At 42.0% G+C, this 22,700-nt stretch overlaps 1 protein-coding gene across 7 annotated transcripts in view; it reads right to left on the bottom strand.

Moving 5' to 3' along the window:
- The window catches only part of APP (amyloid beta precursor protein), a 275,601-nt gene that overhangs the window by 197,332 nt on the left and 55,569 nt on the right, over nt 1-22,700 (bottom strand). For all 7 annotated transcript variants that reach the window (XM_040484123.1, XM_040484124.1, XM_040484121.1 and 4 more), the window contains exon 2: nt 15,372-15,539. In XM_040484123.1, the coding sequence (XP_040340057.1) occupies nt 15,372-15,539 (168 nt within the window). The remainder of the gene's footprint in view (nt 1-15,371; nt 15,540-22,700) is intronic.

The raw sequence follows: 22,700 nt of genomic DNA, 5'->3' as shown, positions 1-22,700 counted from the left end.
AATAAAAAAATAAAAAAAAAGAGTTGAAACAATTCAAAAAATCAACAGCCAGAAGAGAAGAGTAAAAACAATCTTAGATCCACGTTAGAACGTGATGTGGTAGCCTAAGTGTTTTTCCTAATTATCGAAAAATACCTTAAGACCTGGTCACCATCAGAACATTCTCATTCTACATTTTAAAAAACCTAAAGTCTCTCTTTCTCTATCAAAACTGGAAACATATTAATAATATTAATATTGATATGATTAATATATTAATCCAAAGATAAGTTAAAGAAATTTTTTTAATGTTTATTTATTTTTGACAGAGAGAGAGCGAGCGAGCGCGTGCGCGCGCATGAGCGGGGGAGGGGCAGAGAGAGAGGGAGACACAGAATCTGAAATAAGCTCCAGGCTCTTAGCTGTCTGCCCAGAGGCCAATGCGGAACTCAACTCTCGGACAGCGAGATCATGACCTGAGCCGAGGTCAGATGCTCAACCGACTGAGCCACCCAGGCGCCCCTAAAGATAACTTTTCAGTTGTCAAGAACATAAAGCGAGAAAAGACACTGATAATATATTTTTTAAAGTTTATTAAAGTATAAGATTAGAAAGTAAGAATAGTAGGAAAGCTCTCTTTATAGAGAGGGGACATTGGAAAGTGAATGCCCCGACATTGATGATATTTAAGAAGGCCAAGAACATGCTGTTACATATACAATATATAAAAATACTTCATGTATCTTTATATTATTTATTATAATATGTCATATAAATTATTATATATCATTTACATATATATCTTATGTATATATTTTATAGTTATATATCTGACATATGTTACCAAAGCCCTGCAGAACTTTCTTCTATTTCCAACATTTAAAGCAAAGAGGGGAACTCTCCAAGTCCCTTTTGCAAACAGGCCCCCGGGACAAATGATTAATGCCGAAAGGCCTATTGACAAGACAGCTAAATTCCAAGTGATCAAGATATTCAAGACCACAAAATCAAATGCAGCTAGGGAAAAGCTGAAAACAGAATTAACGGTCATAATAAAAAGAACTGCTACAAATTCTAAACATAAATGGCCTACTGTTCTTCTAGCCTAGTAAATTTTGACATAAATTTATAACCAAATTCCCAAAGATATTTCTTTTTGGGAAAAAAAATGCTAGAAAGTATGTAACATTACTTAATAAAATTATGTTTTAAATACATTAAGTATGAAGTCAACAAGTAACAGGATGCTTTGGTTTGTCTTAAATCGATTTACAGCTTTGCCAAGGGGACAAGCCACATATCTGCACGAGGGGCTGGCCAAACATAATGCAGACCTTGAAGGTGGCAGGATAGAGCACGTGCATTCCAGACTCCCCCAGAAACCAGAGTGACTAGATTCTATCATTACTGCAGTTGAGTGACAGGCACCTGGGGCATCCAGTATACCATTATTTCTGCTTTTATATGCACTTGAAATTTTGAGTTAAAGGTAAAACAACAACAACAACAAAACTAGTCCAGTGGAAACAGAGTCCAATTTCTAAATCTACAAGTGAAAACACAAAGATCCAAACGGCATATGCACGAATGCAGTGGGCATGTATACCCATGAAACAAAGACTTAGAGACAGTCTCTCAGGAGTGCTGATGCATACGGGCACATGCACCCCAATGTTTGTAGCAGCGCTTTCAACAGTAGCCAAGTTATGGAAAGAGCCTAAATGTCCATCAACTGACAAATGGATAAAGAAGATGTGGTTTATATGTACAATGGAATACTACTTGGCAATGAGAAAGATTGAAATCTGGCCATTTGCAGCAACGTGGGTGGAACTGGAGGGTATTATGCTAAGTGAAATAAGTCAGGCAGAGAAAGACAGATACCATATGTTTTCACTCACATGTGGATCTAGAGAGACTTAACAGGAGACCATGGGGGAGGGAGGGGAAGGAAGGGGGAAAAAAGTTACAGAGAGGGAGGCACACCATAAGAGACTCTTAAGGACTGGGAACAAACTGAGGGTTGAGGGGGGGGGTGGGTGGGTGACGGGGGAAAGTGGGTGATGGGCATGGAGGAGGGCGCTTGTTGGGGTGAACGCTGAATGTTGTATGGAAACCAGTTTGACAATAAACTCTATTAAAAAAAAAAGAAACAAAGAATCGGAAATTCCATGGCAAAGTGGTAGGGAGGTAAACGGGAGACACTTTCATGTGAAAGCTTTTACATACCAAGTTCCTTTTCAAAGAACATATCCAAGAGGAGACTAAGAAAAACACAGTAATGATTTCCCATGTGCCAGAGTCATTGCAAAGGTTTTACGTGCAGCCGAGAGTCTGCCGTCCTCAGCAACTGCTCCGTTTCACAGATCAAACTGATGGAGCCAGTCATCCACTACCGAAGTCAGTGCCATTTCTGAGCACTCAGAGTGCATTAATTCTAAGTTTAAAATAAGTTTTATGCTTCAGTATGTAAGCCAAAACAAAGTATGTCCCAGACAATACATTTCTGTCTCTGGATTAAATGTACTGATTTCTCCTTTTAAAGTCTTCCGAAATACAAAGAAAAAGCCTATAAAACTGCTCTCCACTCTAATTCTTTTAATAATGCTAGGGATATTGGGAACACAAGATCTAATTTAATTGAGAAAGAACTGGAAACCGAAAACGGTCTCTGCTTATGGTGTAACAAGGTGCTAAGGGGCAGCATACAGCTGATGAAACATGAGTGCAACAATGGGAGGTGTGAGTGGCGCTGGGTTTTCACAACGACGATCTTATGCAAAAGCCAGGGACGTAAAATGCAGGGCACCAGCCTATTTCCCAATAATCTGGCCCAAGTCTGCTTTCGACACTGGACATACATACATTGTTATATACATACACTCATATTCAGGGTTGGAAAATATTGTCAAAGAACTTTGTTCAATGCATAAGGAACAAGTCTTACTCCAGAAGTGCTGAGTGCAGGAACAGATGGGGCAGGGAGAATTACTAAAATAGACGATTGTGAAAACATAATCAGATATGTATGCATATAACCTAGATTCTCATTCTTTGTCAGTTTACGGCTATTTTTTAAAATACCCAAACTATACAGCTTTATTTGACGATTATACCTCTGAAAAGAGAAAAAAATATACTACAGGAAAAGACTGCCAGCATATCAATTAATTACATATGAAATACACAAGTCCACAGTATTACTACGTACATAAAAGTACACAGTATTATCTATAACCTTACAGAATATAGTATTATACTACAAAATTACATAGTATGCCTGCAAATGTGTAATAATTACCCATTTAAGAAAGTGCTACGTGAGAACAAGGACAAAAGTTAAATCAAACGTTAATTTGATTAAATGACAAATGTGTTTAAAAAAAAAAAAATCCTAACTTGGTAGCATCTCTTTTATTTAGCTCTAAACCCTATGGTTTCTGCAAACAATCCTTACAAGTATACAAGCCATTAATGCATAAAACATATCCGTTCTCATAGACAGGCGGCCCGGATGCCTCTATTAGAAAACTGTCCGACCTCACATGAATTTTTGGATCTTTCAAATCCTGAAACCACAAAGCATCTGCGCCTGTAATTTGTGGATCCATTTTAAGTTTACAGGGGTGGATGGAGCACAAAGGAAAATAATAATAACGGCCAAGAACCTGCCACAACTTTAACACTTCACTGTGTATGCAGCACGTCCTCAAACCTGGTCAGATTAAAAGAATCACATGTGAGGGGCGCCTGGGTGGCGCAGTCGGTTAAGCGTCCGACTTCAGCCAGGTCACGAACTCACGGTCCGTGAGTTCGAGCCCCGCGTCGCGTCGGGCTCTGGGCTGATGGCTCAGAGCCTGGAGCCTGTTTCCGATTCTGTGTCTCCCTCTCTCTCTGCCCCTCCCCCATTCATGCTCTGTCTCTCTCTGTCCCAAAAATAAATAAAAACGTGGAAAAAAAATTAAAAAAAAAAAAGAATCACATGTGATGCTTGTGTGTTTAACTTAATTTTAATTCCACGCTATTGCAGAATGAAGGGTGAAGAATAATTCTTGCCTGGGAAACCCACGTTTGGGGACACGTTTTATAGAAGGAAGCCCGGCAAGGGAAATGGTTTTGTTCAACTTATCAAATAGGCAGATTTTGTTTTGTTTGGTGATCCTGTTAATTTGCAGACAAAACAGCTGTTCGTTTAGAGAAAGAAAATTTAAAAAAACAAAACAAAACAGGGAACACATGTTGTTAGCTGTGGTTAACACTTAGGAAAAAGAGAGGATAACCCATAATTGAACTGAAGAGATTACAAGCACAGCCATATTCACCTGACTTTCCCAGCGGGGAATCTCTGCCCCTGCTGGAGGCTGAACCTGTTCCAGAGCCCCCCCTCCAGAGACCTGCTCCCCAGGTGAGTCAACCCCCGGCTCTCAGGCATACCTTACAAAAGGTGCTCTGACTGGCAGGGATCCAGAGGACAGCAGGGCCTATGTTTTCATTTCTCCCCTTAAAAAAGGAGTAATAATGGTGGGGCTTGTATAATCTCTCATTTAACAGATGGTATTTAACTTGAACAGCCCACACTTGTAGGTTCCTATCACACAGCAAGGACACACTCTAAGACTGGTTAGGCAGCTTTTCCTGGACCGTTCAGGTGTCGAGAGAGCAAAGGCTGGATTTGAAAGGTCTGTCCGGTGAAGCCCATGTTCCCCTTTCTGGGCACTTGACCCCTAGGGCTCCCTTATTGTATGATCTTCTCCACACCAGGATGATCCTTTACTTTACCTTTTCACGCTGACCTCTGGAACATCTGAATCCCCTTCTGTTCCTAATCCAACCTACCCTCGGATACAGGCCAAGTTTTCTTTCTTTTTTTTTTTTTAATGTTTATTTATTTTGGAGACAGAGCATGAACGGGGGAGAGGCAGAGAGGGAGGGAGACACAGAATCGGAAGCAGGCTCCAGGCTCCGAGGTGTCAGCCCAGAGCCCGACGCGGGGCTCGAACTTATGGACCATGAGATCGTGACCTGAGTCGAAGTCAGACGCTTAACTGACTGAGCCACCCAGGCGCCCCATGGCCAAGTTTTCTAAAAGCATATTGACCGAAGAACATTCATGCTGAAAAACAACCCCACAGCTCTTATTTCCAGAATTAGACCTGAGATCCCCAGATTTCGAATCAAAACCTTCTACTTTCCAATTTTCTGAATTCTCAATTTATCCAGTTGTATATTTATGAGCGACTTGAGCCAAGCATGGTGTCTTGCCTCTCAGCCACACATGACACAAAATCCGACCCTGAACAGCACTCCGTAAATATTGGCTGAATTTGCCTGAATTAACTTTGGGAAGGAACGAGATTCTTTATTACACTTGCAATTAAAAAAAAAATTTATACATTGATTTATTTTTGAGAGACAGAGCGCAAGTGGGGGAGGGGCAGAGAGAGAAGGAGACACGGAATCCGAAACAGGCTCCAGGCTCCGAGCTGTCAGCACAGAGACCGACACGGGGCTTGAACCCACAAACCGTGAGATCATGAACTGAGCTGAAGTCGGAGATGCTTAACTGACTGAGCCACCCAGGTGCCCCTACACTTCCAATTTTTTATTCTCCCATCCCGAAGCCTTTGGTTTAAGTAAAACAATGTTGTTGTTGTTGTTGTTTTAATCTTACTTCATTCAAAAGAAAAACAGGACAATAAAATCTAAAAATTGCAATAGTTGTTGTAGGCTTCGCTGTATATTTCAAGGGGAGTATGATCCTATGTCTGCTCTATTTATAAGACTCCTAGTTCCTTGGTTGGGGTAATGTAACAGTTCATTAAGGCAAGTGGCCACTTTAGGCTGTTAGATGATGAATAATTCATACAGTTAGTTTCAAGTTGTTTCCGTGATGGTGGCACTTTCTGTGTCTAGCAGAGAACAGAGGAAAGGTCCTGCTTTCCACCACAGGACCACAGAGGAAAGTAATAATTGAGCGAGTATCTGTTGTGGTCAGCAACCTTTGCGGACGAACTAGCCCAAAACACGGTAGCTTCAAACAATAAGCATTTCTTAGCTCGCACCGTTTCTGTGGGTCTGGAATCGGGGAGTGATATGGACGTTTATGAGGGCGCTGTTAAGATGTTGGCCATGGTCACATGAAGGCTCCACTTGGCTACGGGAAGCACCTCCAGGAGGTCCATTTTTGTGCCTGACAAGCCAGTGCCGGCTGTGGGCAGCAGGCTTGAGTTCCTCACCACACGTACATCTCCACGGTGCTGCCTGAGGGGTGCCGGGAAGGCGGCAGAGTCGGGGGACCCTAAGCTCACCCCGCCCCACGCTTACGACTAGATAACCACTCACGCCCAAGTCACATCCCCACGATACGGCACCTGGCTTTACTGTAGCAAGTATGCAAGGTGGAAGTCACGGGTCTTCGCGACCAACCCTCAAAAGTCACACGCCATCATTCCTGTGATGTCCTCCTGGTTGCGGGTGTCAGCCCCGCAGAGTGTAGGAAAAGACTAGGCACAGGAGTGAGTGCAAGTTCCGCTGGAAGGCAGCCGGGAGGCTAGCTAGCTACCACGTAATCATTCAGAATTCCTCACTATTCTGTGGGTTAACTGGGCAATTCTCCACAGGGTGCTGCCGGCCAGACTACTGCAAGGAAGGCCGCAAGGATGAACCAGGCCTTGCGTGCACAGTGGTAAATAGTACCACTCTCTGTTGTCTCTGCGTCAATGGACGCTGATCCCATCGTGAGGCCCCACCCTCACGACCTCATCTAGCCCTAATTAGCTTCCAAAGGCCCTACCTCCAAATACCATCACCTTGGATGTTAGGGCTTCAACATATGAAATTGGGGGGGGGGGAGGACATAAACATTCAGTGCATTGCAGTCCTCAATACATATTTGATGAAGAAATGAAAGAAAATCCTCAAATAGTACTGACCGTGTTAATAAAACAAACAAACAAAAAGGAAGTAAAGAAATCCAAAGATTTGAAGGGTAACTATTATGATTAGAGAAAACAGGGCATTTATGGGTACCAAGAATGGATGATTTGGGATAAAACACAGATGAAACAAACACTCAATTTAAACCCCAAGTTTCAAACTATCTTCCCAAACTGCATAAGGGGTTTTAACCAGGTACAAAAATAAAAGACTCAACTTTTACTTTATGTGCCTAATCTTGCTCTTGAGCAAGGATATTGCTGAAGAAATCAGGAGACAAAAATGACAATATTGCTAACAAAACAACCAAGAGCAGGGAACACAAATTGAGAGGAACATGAGAATACGAAGGACATGGACTAGATAATTCACCATCAAAATAATACTATTTGGGGGCGCCTGGGTGGCTCAGTCAGTTGAGCGTCCAGCTTCGGCTCAGGTCATGATCTCGCGGATCATGGGCTCGAGCCCCGCGTCGGGCTCTGTGTCGACAGCTCAGAGCCTGGAGCCTGTTTCAGATTCTGTGTCTCCCTCTCTCTCTGATCCTCCCCCGCTCGTGCTCGGTCTCTCTCTCTCTCTCTCTCTCTCTCTCTCTCTCAAAAATAAATAAACATTAAAAAAAATTTTTTTTAATAAAAAAGAAATAATACTATTTGACACGTCACATTAAACAAAGCATCAACACATACACTGTGCAGCTATACACGCAACCCATTGGAAGAATAAATTTAACAAGTGAGTTAAATTGGTTAGCAAAAGGTCAAAATGAGGTCATGGTCATGAGTTCAGTCGGTTTCGTCTTGTCATCGGACCACAGACTGCTAACAGCTGCCTCTCCGACTCAGCCAGCTGTCTCTAAAACATCTGTGTTTTGGTCACAAGAGGGACTGAGAACATAAAGAAAAAAATTATTCATCGCTATCAGGAGAAAAATAATCAGGAAATGAGTAGCACTGTAAACGGTAACTAATAGTATTGGTTTCTGCTTATGTTTTAAAAAAAGGCAATTGGACAATGATAGATGCCAGAATACAGTGGATAAATATCTTCGTGATGCTGAACAAATATGCCATTTCTAACTCTAAACTAAGCCACTGTTCAATAAGCAGTTAGAAATAACCAAGATAGGGGCGCCTGGGTGGCGCAGTCAGTTAAGCGTCCGACTTCAGCCAGGTCACGATCTCACGGTCCGTGAGTTCGAGCCCCGCGTCGGGCTCTGGGCTGATGGCTCGGAGCCTGGAGCCTGTTTCCGATTCTGTGTCTCCCTCTCTCTCTGCCCCTCCCCCGTTCATGCCCTGTCTCTCTCTGTCCCAAAAATAAATAAACGTTGAAAAAAAAAAAAAAAAAAGAAATAACCAAGATAATGGTCATCCAACAAAAATAATAATATAGGAATAGAGATACTTTGGTGGAAGGATTCGTTATCAACAATGAACCCAGTTAAAGTCAGAACCTGCTGGGGCGCCTGGGTGGCTCGGTCGGTTAAGCGTCCGACTTCAGCTCAGGTCATGATCTTGCAGTTTGTGAGTTCGAGCCCCGCGTCGGGCTCTGTGCTGACAGCTCAGAGCCTGGAGCCTGTTTCGGATTCTGTGTCTCCCTCTCTCTCTGCCCCTCCCCTGTTCATGCTCTGTCTCTCTTTGTGTCAAAAATAAATAAACGTTAAAAAAATAAAAAAAATAAAAAAAAAAGAACCTGCCACTGTGATTATTATGGCAATGAAACGGACTGTAGTATTACAACTTTGAAAATAATAAATTACTGTAACTTATAAACCCTGTGAGGAGACAGAAAAATTGAGGAGATAGAAAAATTGTGAATATTATTTCTCTTGGCGTTCCTAGCAAGAAAAAAAAAAAAAAACAAAACATTCAATACTGCCTAAAACAAAAACATGGGAGTCAAAGGAATAAAGGAAAAGAACTATTTTCCAACAATACGGAAAAAATTCAATCTTACAGAAGAAAACTATTCTTTACTTCAAATTATAAAAGAAAACTATCAGAACACCTACAAAGCGAGAAGTGGCAGGAAGACCTTAAAACATCAATAAGGAATATTCCGGATTCTTCAGGATGCACCACTCCATAAGAAAACGTCAAACGCTATTTAAAAGTTCTGAGTGACCATCTCTCTAACCTCCCACAGTTTCTCAAAAGCCAGTTACAGTCGTGATACACTATGAATTCTCTCAGCTGCCTACTCTCCAAGCCTATAACTTGTCTAATGCACTGCATCTTCCTAAGTCCATTATGTTGGGACTATGGCCATTCTTCTATTTCATCCCCATGCCACTCACTCTTCACCCTTTTTCTGACAAAAGCCCCTCTCTCCATTCCATCTGGTTGGGATGTCAAACAGGCCACATGCCTTCAAGGCCAAGGTGGACCAGTCCCAGTCTACAAGCACTGAGTCCTTGTAGATACGGTAAGTGACACACAGGTAGGTCCTGCTTTTTTGGTCCAACCAAAATACTCTCCATGTGTAAAATGTTTAGTGGGTTTCTGTCACCTGGCAACCGAAACTGCCTAATTAACCCACCCTTACAATTTTCCCATCTTTTCTTTCTTCTAAGAGTCCGCCTTATCCTCTGGATCTCATCCCTACTTGATTCCTATAGATACCTGAGCCTAGTTTTCTTTTAGTGGACATCTACCCTCCCCCCTAAGTTTAGCTTAGGCTTCTCTTGGCTTTTAAGTTAATTCCCTTTAAGAAAACACCAAAGACACAACAAAAAACAAAGCCTTTTCTCTTTTCCTTGAATTGCCCTCAAGCTCTCTGCCTCTAGGTCTTTCCTCAAAGAGTTCACAGATGTCCTCACCATCCATTCATGTTATTCTTCCTGTAACTTCTTGCAAATTGACCTGTCCCAGGCTCTTCCACTGAAATTGTTATCATAAAGATCAACAATGACCTGTATGCCAATTACAAGACTGTTTTATTACGAAACAACACCTGTGACTTGGAAATGGGCATGAGAAAGGGTGACTGGGTGGCTCAGTTGGTTAAGTGTCCTACTTCGGTTCGGGTCATGATCTCACGGTTTCGTGGGTTGACAGCTCAGAGCCTGGAGCCTGCTTCGGATTTTGTGTCTCCCTCTCTCTCTGCCACCCCCGCCCCCCACTCACTCTCTGTCTCTGTCTCTCAAAAATAAATAAACGTTAAAAAAAAAACAACTAAAAAAAAAAAAAAAGAGAGAGAGAGATGGGCAAGAGAGATTCCTGGGTGTCTCAGCAGTGACATGCAGGTGTGGTTTTTGAGAGCCAGGGGCGGGAGGGGAAAAGATCTGATTCTACAGGGTGTATCTTCTGAGTAACTTGCGGCTGCTACTGACTGGGCTATTTTACAGCTCTGTAAGGGTAGATGATGTAGACATTGGATAGCAGTGCAAATGTTTCCTGTCCCATGCAATGCCAGTCAGATGGGTCCCTTTCGTAGCCCTGCACATGAACTCTGTGGGGAAAGGAATTTAAATCTCTTCTGGTCAATCTGAACCAGTTTTAGCATCTTCCAGGTCACCTCATTCATTAATGAACTGAATAAAATGTTTGATGTGTGTTCATTTTGCAAGAGCCAAGCTTTTGCACTGTCAAAACTTATACTTCAGACTTTTGGTCTACATCCCACTTGCACTTATCATTTCCTTCATGTAGAAATTAACCTGGCCTGACTTCCTGCCCATGACAGCTCCTAGTTCTGTTCCTAGGTCTCTGGCCACTGCTCCTCCTCCACGGATGGATGGCTGGATGGCGTTCTTTCACTTGTTCTCCTTAAATGGTGCAATTTGCAAGATTCTTCTCCAGATTCTTCCCCAGAGGCATCATAAGGGTAAAACGAGAGCAAGCACTTAGCAAGGTAGCTTAGCACCTTGTTGATGCTCAGTAAAAGTTAGCTGGTATTAGCATCATCAACATTGTCGGTTTCTAAGTTGCTAAAAGTATTCCACAAGCCTTTCTCTCTCCCTAGATCACCCTTTTAAAAAAAATATTTAAATGTTTATTTATTTTTGAGAGACAGTGAGAGAGAGAGAGAGAGAGAGAGAGAGAGAGAGAGAGAGTGCGCGCAAGTGGAAAGGGGCAGAGAGAGAGGAAGACACAGAATCCGAAGCAGGCTGCAGGCTGTAGGCTCCAAGCTGTCAGCACAAAGCCTGACATGGGGCTTGAGCTCACAAAATGTGAGATCCTGACCTGAGCCAAAGTCGGACGCTTAACCGACTGAGCCACCCAGGTGCCCCACTCTAGATCCCCCTTTTTTTTTAAAAAAAAATTTTTTTTTTCAACGTTTATTTATTTTTGGGACAGAGAGAGACAGAGCATGAACGGGGGAGGGGCAGAGAGAGAGGGAGACACAGAATCGGAAACAGGCTCCAGGCTCTGAGCCATCAGTCCAGAGCCCGATGCGGGGCTCGAACTCATGAACCGCGAGATCGTGACCTGGCTGAAGTCGGACGCCTAACCGACTGCGCCACCCAGGCGCCTAGATCCCCCTTTAAGAACAAGTCATGTGTTCCACGTATCACAACCTCCTTAAGCGCCCAGAGATACATGTTTGAGGGAGCGAGAGACCGTTGGACCCTCAAAAGGTATTCATATAATCCCCTTGCGATAAAATATTTCTAATGAAAGATGTATTAAAAATGCCCCCCAAACAAGCCTTCCTCCCTGATTCCCAATCACCAGTAAGGTTCTGGTGGAAGGTCTGGGGGGGACTCCTCACCTCTGCTTCCCTCTCCCACTTGCAGATGATGGGATTTGAGACCCTTTAAGCCCAGACTCACTATCGGCATGAGGCAGCGGGGACGGCCACACAGTTCAATGGAAATATAATGGAAATATACTTCTATGTAATTTTAAATTCCCTGGTAGCCACATTAAAAAGTAAAACAAACAGGTGAAATTCATTTTAATAACACAGCATTTACAATTTAAAAACATACACATGATGTTTAAGTCAGTATATACAAAATATTTCAATATGAAATGGATATGAAATTAATGTGGCATTTTATATTCTTTTTTCATGTAAATCTTTAAAATAACAGTATTTATCTTACACTTCCAGAACACATTAGTTTGGACTAGCCACACTGGGAATGCTCAACGGCCACATGTGGCTAGTGGTTACCTTACTGAACAGCATCTAGTGGGGAACTGAGAATCTAAATATAGGGTCGGAGTGACAAAGCGGGACTTTTTGAAACTCAAATCTACAGTCCTTCCCCTTCTTTAAAAATAAATAAACACCTCCAATGACTTCCTGCTCTTATGGAGAAAAACCAATTCATTAAGAGGCTCACAAGTCCAAGGTTCTGGCCCTTTCGTACTTCTATGGACTAATGTCTGTTTGAACCGCCTTAAGTCTCTGGCCTGCGCACATCATTTTAGAAGACCTCTGTGGGTAGTGAGGTGAGACAGGCAAATCATACCAGAATTGCGAGACAAACGAGAAACAACCAAGAAGCTCACTTACTCTCCAGTCCCATAGCCACAACAATCTGGGACCCAGAAGTCTGGGACCCAGAAGAACTACCCTGTGGCTTAGCCCTGGAACAAAAAACAGACTAAGACAAGAAGTGAAGCTAGACATTAGTGGGATCGCTAAGTGGTGTGGGAGCGAATAAGGGTTGTTCTCAGGGTCGTGAAAAGTAAGTTTTATAGGGTCGTCATACAAATGCAAAAGCATGTGATTACTCAGAAGTGGCAGTAACGGAGGAAAACTTTAGACGCAAACTATGACACGTCATCAATTAGCCATTCAACCTAAAAGGATGATGTGGTCAACATCATTAACAGACTCTGAGTTCTAGCCTTTAAAAAAAAAAAATTTTAATCTAACATTCCGAATGCATAATCTCTATGTGTATCAAGAGAAGTGAAATGATATGAAAAACCTATAAGCATGCACAGAGTTCCAACTTATCCAACTCATAACTCATTACAAAACTGAACTAGAGCATACTTACTTAACAGCACAGAGGCTCCAGCAGTGAACCCAGAATCTAGATGTAGGGCCAGAGTGATAAAGCAAGAGGATGACTTTTTAAAATGCAAAGAGGAACTCTTTCATAGAATATGAATATTATTTTTCCAAAATGTGTATTTTAGAAATGCCATATCTGGGCAAAAGTTAATTTCTTATCAATCCCTATTTAATAAATGCTTTTTTTTTTAATTAAAAAAAAGTTTTTTAACATTTATTTATTTTTGAGAGAGAGAGAGAGAGAGAGAGCAGAGGAGGGGCAGAGAGAGAGGGAGACACAGAATCTGAAGCAGGCTCCAGGCTCTGAGCTGTCAGCACAGAGCCCAACGCCAGGCTTGAACTCATGAACCATGAAATCAAGGCCTGAGCCGACTGAGCCACCCAGGTGTCCCTTAATAAATGTTTCTAATAAGAAATATAATAGACTTAAATATTAGTGACTTTTACTTAAATTAGAAGAATTATCCTTTTACAGCATGGTTCATACTTCTTCAAGATACAAATGACTTGATATGTAATATATTGCGATGATATGGATGCAGTTTTGCTTCTCAAAACAGAAGAGTTAATATTTAGAGACTGTCCTTCCTTGGAGTGCTACCAAAAAAACTGTGTATATATGTAAAAAATTACATATTTTAATACAAATATTATTAACACGTACACATACTTCATTAAATACTCATTTTGGATCCAAAAAGACTAAAGGAAATTTTCTAGTACATAAAAGAATACAACAAAGAAAATGTTGCCAGGTTATCTGCTGTTTCTATGAAGGATAAGGAAGTGTTGCCAAGAGGCATAAGACTAATTCCTTTAAATGTTCTTAAAACACAAACAGCCACATAACCTAGAATAGGTAATTGTCTGGAAGCGTGGGATAAAATGTCTTGGACTCCAGTTTTTTAATTTTTTTTATGTTTATTTATTTTTGAAAGAGAGAGAGAGAGAGAGACAGATTGTGAGCGGGGGAGGGGCAGAGAGAGAGGGAGAGACAGAATCAGAAGCAGGCTCCAGGCTCTAGGCTGTCAGCACAGAACCCGATGCAGGGCTCAAACCCATGAACTGCGGGATCATGACCTGAGCTTAAGTCGGACGTTTAACTGACTGAGCCACCCAGGCACCCCCAGACTCCAGTTATTTTAAACTGAATTAATAAGGAAAGAATACCCTATACAATTATAGAAAGTAAACTAGAAAAATTACAAAAAGGATGAAAATCTTTATGAATGCTTCCTGAAAGCACCGTTTTTATAAGAAAAAGAAGGAAAACCATATATCCTTCTTTGTTATAAGGATAAATCAGGAACAATGAAAATGTTTATCAACAGAGGACAAGGGCAACTTTTTAAGAGTTTCTAAGTTTTAGCAATGTGAATGTTTCATGTTTTCAAGACATAAAATTAATAAGGAGGGAAAAACTAAAATTGAAGATCAACAGAAGTAAAATATACCAAACGGGTAACATAAATAGGGAAAATTAATTCTACCAACTTTTAAATACATTATCTTGGGGCGCCTGGGTGGCTCAGCTGGTTAAGTGACCAGCTCTTGATTTCAGCTCAGGTCATGATCTCATGGTTCATGAGTTGGAGCCCCACATCGGGCTCTGTGGTGACAGTGTGGAGTCTGCTTGGGATTCTCTGTCTCTCTCTCTCCCTGCCATTCCCTCAAGCTCTCTCTCTCTTTCATTCTCAAAAATAAGTAAATAAACTTTAAAAAAAAAAAACCACAACATTATCTGTAAATCTGTAAAGTCATAATGAGATACATTCTAAAGATAAATGGAGTGCCAAGATATCTTAAACTTTACTCAGTTGGTTTATTGATGGTTGTAATATGATATCATAATTTAAAAAATTTTTTTTAATGTTTATTTATTTTTGAGAGAGAGAGAGGGAGCGAGTGGGGGAAGGGCAGAGAGAGAGGGAGACACAGAATCAGAAGCAGGCTCCAGGCTCGGCGCTGTCAGCAGAGCCCGACGTGGGGCTCGAACTCAAAAACCAGGAGATCATGACCTGAGCCGAAGTCGGACACCCAACCGACTGAGCCACCCAGGCGCCCCTGACATCCTAATTTTTTTTTAAATTTATACATATTATATATGGCAAAGCAAGTAAATATATTAGCATAGTGAGGGGTGCCTGGGTGGCTCAGTTGGTTAAGCGCCCAACTCTTGTTTTTAGCGCAGGACATGATCCCAGGGTTCATGTGTTGGAGCCCCGCATTGGGCTTTGTGCTGACAACACGGAGCCTGCTTGGGATCTCTGTCTCCCTCTCTCCCTGCTCCTCCCCCACTCGCTCTTTCAGTCTCTTTCTCTCAAAATAAGTTAACTTAAAAAAAATAGTATAGTGGATCATTAGGAACCAAGATCGTTACCACAAGAGACAAAACATAAATATTTAAGAAGTTAAAGTAAAAAAAAAACACCGAACGCGTGTGATCCCACAAGAATCGCTGGCTGTCAGAAGGGACTTACTTCTTGGCAATACTGCAAGATGTCTTCCTTGGTGCCGATGCACGTTTTGGTCCCCGATGGATCGGACTCCCACTTCCCATTCTGCACGTTCATGTGCATGTTCAGCTTGCCACAGAACATGGCAACCTGGGGTTCCGCAAGCAAGCCAGCATTGCCGTCAGTGGGCACCTAAAAAAACAAGTTTAGGTTAGTTATCCAAATCCACAGCTCCGCGGATGGGGTTGGGGAAGGGTGGTAAAGAGGAACATGACACAGAGCGGCACCAAAAATAGTTTATTCTCGCTTACGGAGATTCCTCCAAGCAGGGATTAGCCTTGCCTTCAACGTTCCTTTGAGTGAAGTAGAACGTGTGTTACCTTTATCTCCAGCCACCTACAATATAGTGCTTTTTTCACACTGAAACACAGGAATTAACAAGATGGAGAAGAATGTATTCACTGAAAAGTGTATGCGATTCCCCACAGCAGATTTTGCCGTGCCTTCTGAAAATAAAATAAGGTGTTTTTCTGAAATAAATATAATCACCCTGAAGGAAACCATATTCTCCTAATCATCTCCAACGGACTCACACAAAGAACAATGCCAAGTCCCTGCCTGATGACCAGGTCTAAGAATAAGGTTGTACAGTGCCTCCTGGAGCAGGTGTTAGTGTGCTTATTAGCTAGCAAGTGGACATTATGATCGTTTGAACATAAAAACTACTGTAGAATTTGCCATACACAAATGTGACTGAATATGTCGGCCATTCCAATGGTTTTCCCCCGAATATTCTCTGGTTATCACTCTCTCAGGTCTTAAGAATAGATTAAGGGTGCTTGGGTCTCATCTCCCCAACTTTGCTATGGAAGGATACAGACTCTCCGAGACTGTCAGAGTATCTGCTGTGTAGTAAGCTCTTAGTAGGTCTTGGCCATTACCACTGGAGGCAATATACGGTTTGCCCAAAATAAAGGAAAAGGTTGCCCTTCTGTATTTCCAAAGCCTTCTGTGCACAGGTATTACCTTCACATAAACATTAAAAAAATTTTTTTTCATATAAATATTTTAAAAAGGGAAAATGGACGTTGTGAAACGCCAAGAAGAGAGATAACAGCGAGGGATAAAAAAAATAAATAAATCCACAGGAGTAAAAGCGTTATTTGAAACCAGGGAATCAAAAGACACATTAAGCAAAGTAATTCCTCCTTTGTTAAAGCCAGCTGCTGAGGAAGCGTGTGAGACCCGTGTCGAGAAGAGTTAACTGCCACCAGAAGCCATTCATGCAGCCAAGGACTGGAGGATTCTATAATAAAGCGTATCATTTCTAAAAATTGTTCACAGGAGGGAATAAAAAACAAAATACTAAAATTGCACTGAGAGATTTCAGTTAAGAAATAGCTTCTTGACATTTCTTCCCACAGAAATGTAAAAATAGACCAAACATCTGTCCGTTCTAGTCATCTTCATATATATTTTGTCCAACCACAGCAGAAGATCTGTTGTTTAAAAAAGAAAAAAACAATCTTGCACTGAACCCAGCTGAGACCCATCACAGACCTGAGTGCAAGAGCTCCGGGCAGAATCTCTAGAATCATATTTCAGGTAACATTTTCTCCATGTCTAATTGTACTCTGTAAGGCATACCAAACAGAATTTGGCCTCGACATTGCCAGATGGAACAAAACAGCAGCTGAGGCCACGGCATCGGGTCATCAACAAGAAGAGCTGGGCCCCTTGCACACCTCCCACAACTTCCAAGCGGGAACCTGGGAGGCTCTTTCTCCAACACATGCAAAAAGCAGTCTAAGGAGAAGGCTCCACAAACTTAAGTTTCACAGCTTTCCTGACGGCATAGGAGGAAGTTCAAAACCTTGATTCTAAAAATCAGAATACAAATTTTGCCAATTTTTTTGAAGTAAGGAGGAAGATAATGACACTGCAAGAAAGGCAAACGATAATCAGGCACCTATAGGTAAGGCCCTGTATTAGAGACTATGAAGGTTATAAAGATATTTTTAATATATAAAATTTACTTATTCATACGTAAAATATAAGCCTCGCCTTCAGGGCATGTACAATCTAGTAATGAAATCACCACTGGATTCCCCATGATACTTTACTCTGCTCCAACTCATTCCTTGTCCCCAAGATCTCCAGTCTGAGCAGAATCTTGGTAACTTATCTCTAACTGAACAGAGAGACTATTGATCCCCCAGCACAATTGGTAATTATTTTATTGAATGAATTTCCCCCTTGCTGGCTCAAAATTTCTCTGTACCTCAGACTCTCCACAATCTGTTCACTACAGGCTTCTACATCCTCGCCGGTAAAAGTGCCCTTCGTTCTGTACCTTCTCCTCAAGAACACTTCAGGGCCACTTTCTGTCCCTGTGGCAGCCCGCCTCCAACAAGGCCCCCAAGGATCCCTGCCTCCTGGTGTTCAAGCTCTTGTCAGTGCTATCCCCTAATGCGTAGAAGTCTGTCTGTGCAACAAATAGAATATGGCAAAAAATAATATGTGACTTCCAAGGAAAGGTCAAAAAAGGCACCCTGGAGTCTTTCTTGCTCTCTGGGATCCCTCGCGTTGGGAGAAGGTCAGCTGCCATGTTGTGCTGACATTCAGACAGCTCTACGGAGGGGCCCGCGTAATGAGATGTGGAACCAAGGCCTCCGTGTCAACAGCCTACAGCCACATCAAGCCTTCATGAGTGCAGTCCTGGCTGGCATGACTGAAACCTGGAGCCAGAACCACCCAGAAGACACTCCCAAATTCCTGACCCACAGAAACTGAGAGAGTGAATGTTTGTTTTGTTTGTTTTTTTTAAATCATTAAGTTTGGGGTAACCTGCTACACAGCAGCAGATACCTAACAAGCTCTTTCTTTTCCAGCCCCATGAGGCATCCACAAATAGCCTTTGATCTCCTCTACTGAAAAAAGCAAACAACAGACAAAAAAAAAAAAACAACAAAAAAAAACCCTACAAAACTTCCTCCATTCTCTTATCCTCCAGAGCAGAGGGTGAATAAATTTCTTCTGCTGGGGGCCAGATAGTAAATATCTTACGTTTTGTGAGCCAGTCTCTGCTGTGACAACTCAACCCTCGGACAACACGCAAATGGGTGTGGCTGTTTTACAACAAAACTGTATTGACAAAGCAGGCAGTCCGCCAGATTCGGCCAATGGGCCGTCATTTCCCTGTCCCTTCTCTAGAAGAACTATCTTCCTCCCATTTCTTCCAACAAATTATATGAGCTGGTGATTTCAACACTCACTGACACCACCTTCTCGCCTGCCCCATGGACCCCCTGCTGTCTGCTTTACATTCCACCCATCAACTCAGATTGCCTTCTTAAAGGTTGCATAGGACCTCTGCAGAAACCAAATAGGCTTTTTCTTCAGTACCTGTTGCTTTTCAACTTCTTTGCCATTGATGAATTCTTCCTTGTGAGTCTTTTCCCTTGGACTCTGTTGGAATGATCAGAGGTCTCCTTACCCCTTTGATTATCCCATTACTAACTCACAAGCCTGCAATTCCATAGCAGAAGACATTCCTAAAGATGGGGGGGGGGGGGTGGTCGCTTCTCTTCTACCTTCCTTACAAAAGTCTTCATGATCTCTTCGAACCCCTCGCTGCAGAGAGGCAACTCCAATGCAACCACAACAGTTGTAAAGGACAGCAATTAACATTTCTTTATGAGGACCCAACATGTGCTAGGCACTGAACTAGTTCTGGGAACAAAGCGGTACATCAGGCCAAGTCCTTGCCTTGACAACAGGGTGTCCACCCACCCCAGTTGGCCTGGGACTGTGGGGTTTCCAGGATGCAAGACTTTTAAGTGCTGAAACTGGGAAAGTCCCTGGCAGGCTGAGACATCATCCTACAGGACAAACACATTGAGTAGATGTGTTTCCTTTGTTCCTACCTTGGCTTCTTCTTTTTTATTTCTTCCATTCTGCACTTTGTCATCCTTCCCTCTTTCTGACTTTATAGTTATTTTGAGGCCATTGGCGTGTGTGTTTGTACAAGCCCACTACCAAATGGTGGTAATCTTTCTCACATCTCAAATGAATGGATTATGGCTCTATCGTATTACTGGAAAACATTTTTAATTGCCTTATGATCTCTTTCATTGAACAACGGCAGTTAAGGCCAGAAGATACATGTTTCAGTTCCTTTTGGATTTTCCATTAGATGAGATCTAATCTTTTTTTTTTTTTTAATATGCATTTATTTATTTTGAGAGAGAGAAAGAGCAAGCAGGGGAGGGACAGAGAGAGGGAGACAGAGGATCTGAAGAAGGTTCTATACTGACAGCAGAGAGCCCAATGCGGGGCTTGAACTCACAAACCACGACATCATGACCTGAGCCAAAGTCGGATGCTTAACTGACTGAGCCACCCACATGCCCCCAGATGAGATCTAATCTTAACTTTAAAAAATAACTATGGTGAGTCATGACCATTAACATGCTCCATTTGCTGACGGTGGACATTGTTTAATAGTTCAAACTGATTCCTCAATAATTAGGGCAAATTATTATACTAGAAATTACAAAATTGGCGGTATGTATACATCTGTTACATTTGACATTACAAGAGGCCCTTCACAAATTAATACTCAATTCACAGAAACACGTTTCTCGGGCAAAAATTCTCTCCCAAAGCAATACCAGCTGTGTACGAGATCACAGCAATTAGCTGGGAAATGCAAACAGAACAAGAAGCTTTTCTCTTCTTATTGAAGCCCACCTGCAAAGAATTCCATGTTTTAAGTAACATTTTCCTGGCTCTGTTAATTAAAAGAAGAATGACCCATAAGGATCCTCACCTGCATTAAATAACGGATTTAAGAAACAAAGCCCGGCTGCCAAAAGCAGTCCCCTCTCTGGCATCCAGCCAGAGGGAAACCATCGCCAGCCAAGATGGTCACACAGGAGAGAATACTGAGCCATCATCTAAGGGCCTGACAGTTTTACTCAAATCCCTTTTTCTGAATGAAGCCTTAAAAAGTGGCTTATTAAATTATACACAAGGTCCAATTCAGGACCTGTTAACATGGGCAGTCTTAAAACTGAAATCATCTGGTCCTAGAGGAAGTCATTTGCTGCCAGTGAAAATGCATATTCTGTCAAAGTCATCCTAAAAATAAATATTCTTCCTTTTGGGGTGCCTGGGTGGTTTAGTCGGTGAAGTGTCCAACGCTTGGTTTTGGCTCAAGTCATGATCTCAAGGTCTGTGGGTGCAAGCCCCATGTCGGGCTCTGCACTGATGTGCAGAGCCTGCTTGGGGTTCTCTCTCTCTCCTCCCCCCTCTCTCTCTGCCCCTCCCCTGCATGTGCACACACACTCTCTCTCAAAGTAAATAAACAATTAATTAATTAAAAAAAAAAACTTTACTCCTTTAAACAGAAAAGAAATACAAAATTCTAGTAGATGGGAAATACAGCCACTTAAATAATGATTATATTTTAATTTTGTTTTCATTTGAACACTAAGGTAACTTAAGGTTACTTTGTGGAAATCCAAGGTAACACCTACAAGACTGGAACCCTGGCATAATTGGCCATTCGTGGTGCACGCATTTCTGAGAGACTGAAAATGAAGATAATTCTTGTAAATGGAATGACTTTCCACTGACATCATAAGACCAGAGACGCTTTCCCATGGGAAAACAGTGTTCAGTGACAATGAACAAAATAACTGGCTAAAACAAAGGTGCATCCACACGCTGCCTCAAAAGCAACAGCCTGTCTGTTACAGAATGTCTGAACGACAGAGACCTAACGACCTAAAAATGCTGTAAATCTTTTAAAAACAATCCTTGGCTACCAGAAAAATACTGTAGGGCCTTAATATATAGGATACTGAAGTGAAAATGGACTTTCAAAGCAAGTTAGCTAGAAAAGGGGTTTAAAAGGGCTTACAGGGAAATTTAAACAGAAAGAAACATATTTACCTAGTTTAGCCCATCGGTAGAGGTGAACCTGGAAACCTACACCAAGAACTGATGCACTTTGCAAGGGCAAAGCCAGCTTCTCCAACAAGGTCCCCTGCAGTCTTTCACACTGGGTGTTCCCTTTCCCAAAAAAGTTTCTCTCTTTATTATCATCAAGGAGATCAAAATTCCTTATAGAGCTGGCTTGGCAGACATGCTCCCACGCAGTCCTGACTAAAAGGGAAAGGGAACAAGGAACGCTCTGTTTTGCTGGCTGAAAAGTCCTGCTTGGCAAGAAGAGGGCAGGGATCCATAGCTTAGTTGCATCCGTGGATTTATGTAATTTTAGGGGTTGTGGCTAATGAAAACCATCTGGTTTCTGCATTTAAACGGACTTCTCACTGGTCTGAATGGCCAGCCTCATACCGTCCTATTTAATCAGTTGACGATTTCCCCCGGGGTCCCGGATTCTTGTACAGTATCTTTTTAAAAGCACACAGCGATACCATTTCTCTCACACGCAAGGTTTCCTCACGTAAACACAGTTTTCCCTTAACCTGGACATAACTCAATTATACCCCACAAAATTACTTTAAGCTTACTTTTAAAACATTCAGATTTTTCTATGTTCAATGTAATTATAACTGTTCCCTAGAATCACAATGGAGGGGATGTGAGAGTGAACCCCTTTCAAGGGAAATGCAGTACGTTTACACTTAACATAAACAAATTCGCATTCTCCAAAGGAAAAGACTATTCCCTTGAAATGCCCCCCCTCCGCCAAAATCATAAGCAGAACCATAACATCTGCAATTGCCCATTTTGTGTCTAAAAGAGGGCAATGGGACATTGAAATTAAGATTCCTAGAACTCAAGAATCTGTAAAATCACCCATTCCAATTCTAAAGAGAAGGAAAAGGCTCTGATAAGGATTCATCTAAGGCCACAGTGTCACGAAGACCAAAGGGTGGGGGTTGGGCCTACTCCATCAAGGTTTTGTTTACATGACCAGGATGACTCTCAAATTAAAACAGAAAATTGAAATTTTCCTAGCTTTTGCCCCCTGTGTGTGGGTGCATGTATTTGCCGAAAGAAAGAACAGAGAGGCCAGTCAACGCATACAGAAAAATGAAATGTGATTATAGAAACTGTACACAGTTTTGATTTACCTGTGTGGAGAGTAGACGAATTCATTACACCCACCGTCTGCTGCACAATTATTTCAGATCTCCAGTTTCAGGCTAACAATGATTTGCCGCAAGACAGAAAACATTCTTTCTGAGAACTAATCTGCAGATTTCACTTCTTGAAATTTGACTTTTTTTTTTTTTAAGTAGGCTTCAGGCCCAGCTCAGAGCCCAACACAGGGCTTAAACTCTTGACCCTGATATAAGACCTGAGCTGAGATCAAGAGTC

Source organism: Herpailurus yagouaroundi, unplaced genomic scaffold (genome assembly GCF_014898765.1).
Source record: "Herpailurus yagouaroundi ecotype Mexico unplaced genomic scaffold, PumYag 162, whole genome shotgun sequence".
Lineage (NCBI taxonomy): Eukaryota > Metazoa > Chordata > Mammalia > Carnivora > Felidae > Herpailurus > Herpailurus yagouaroundi.
Note: the sequence above shows the minus strand (reverse complement) of the source record. Positions and strands in the feature narration are given on the sequence as shown.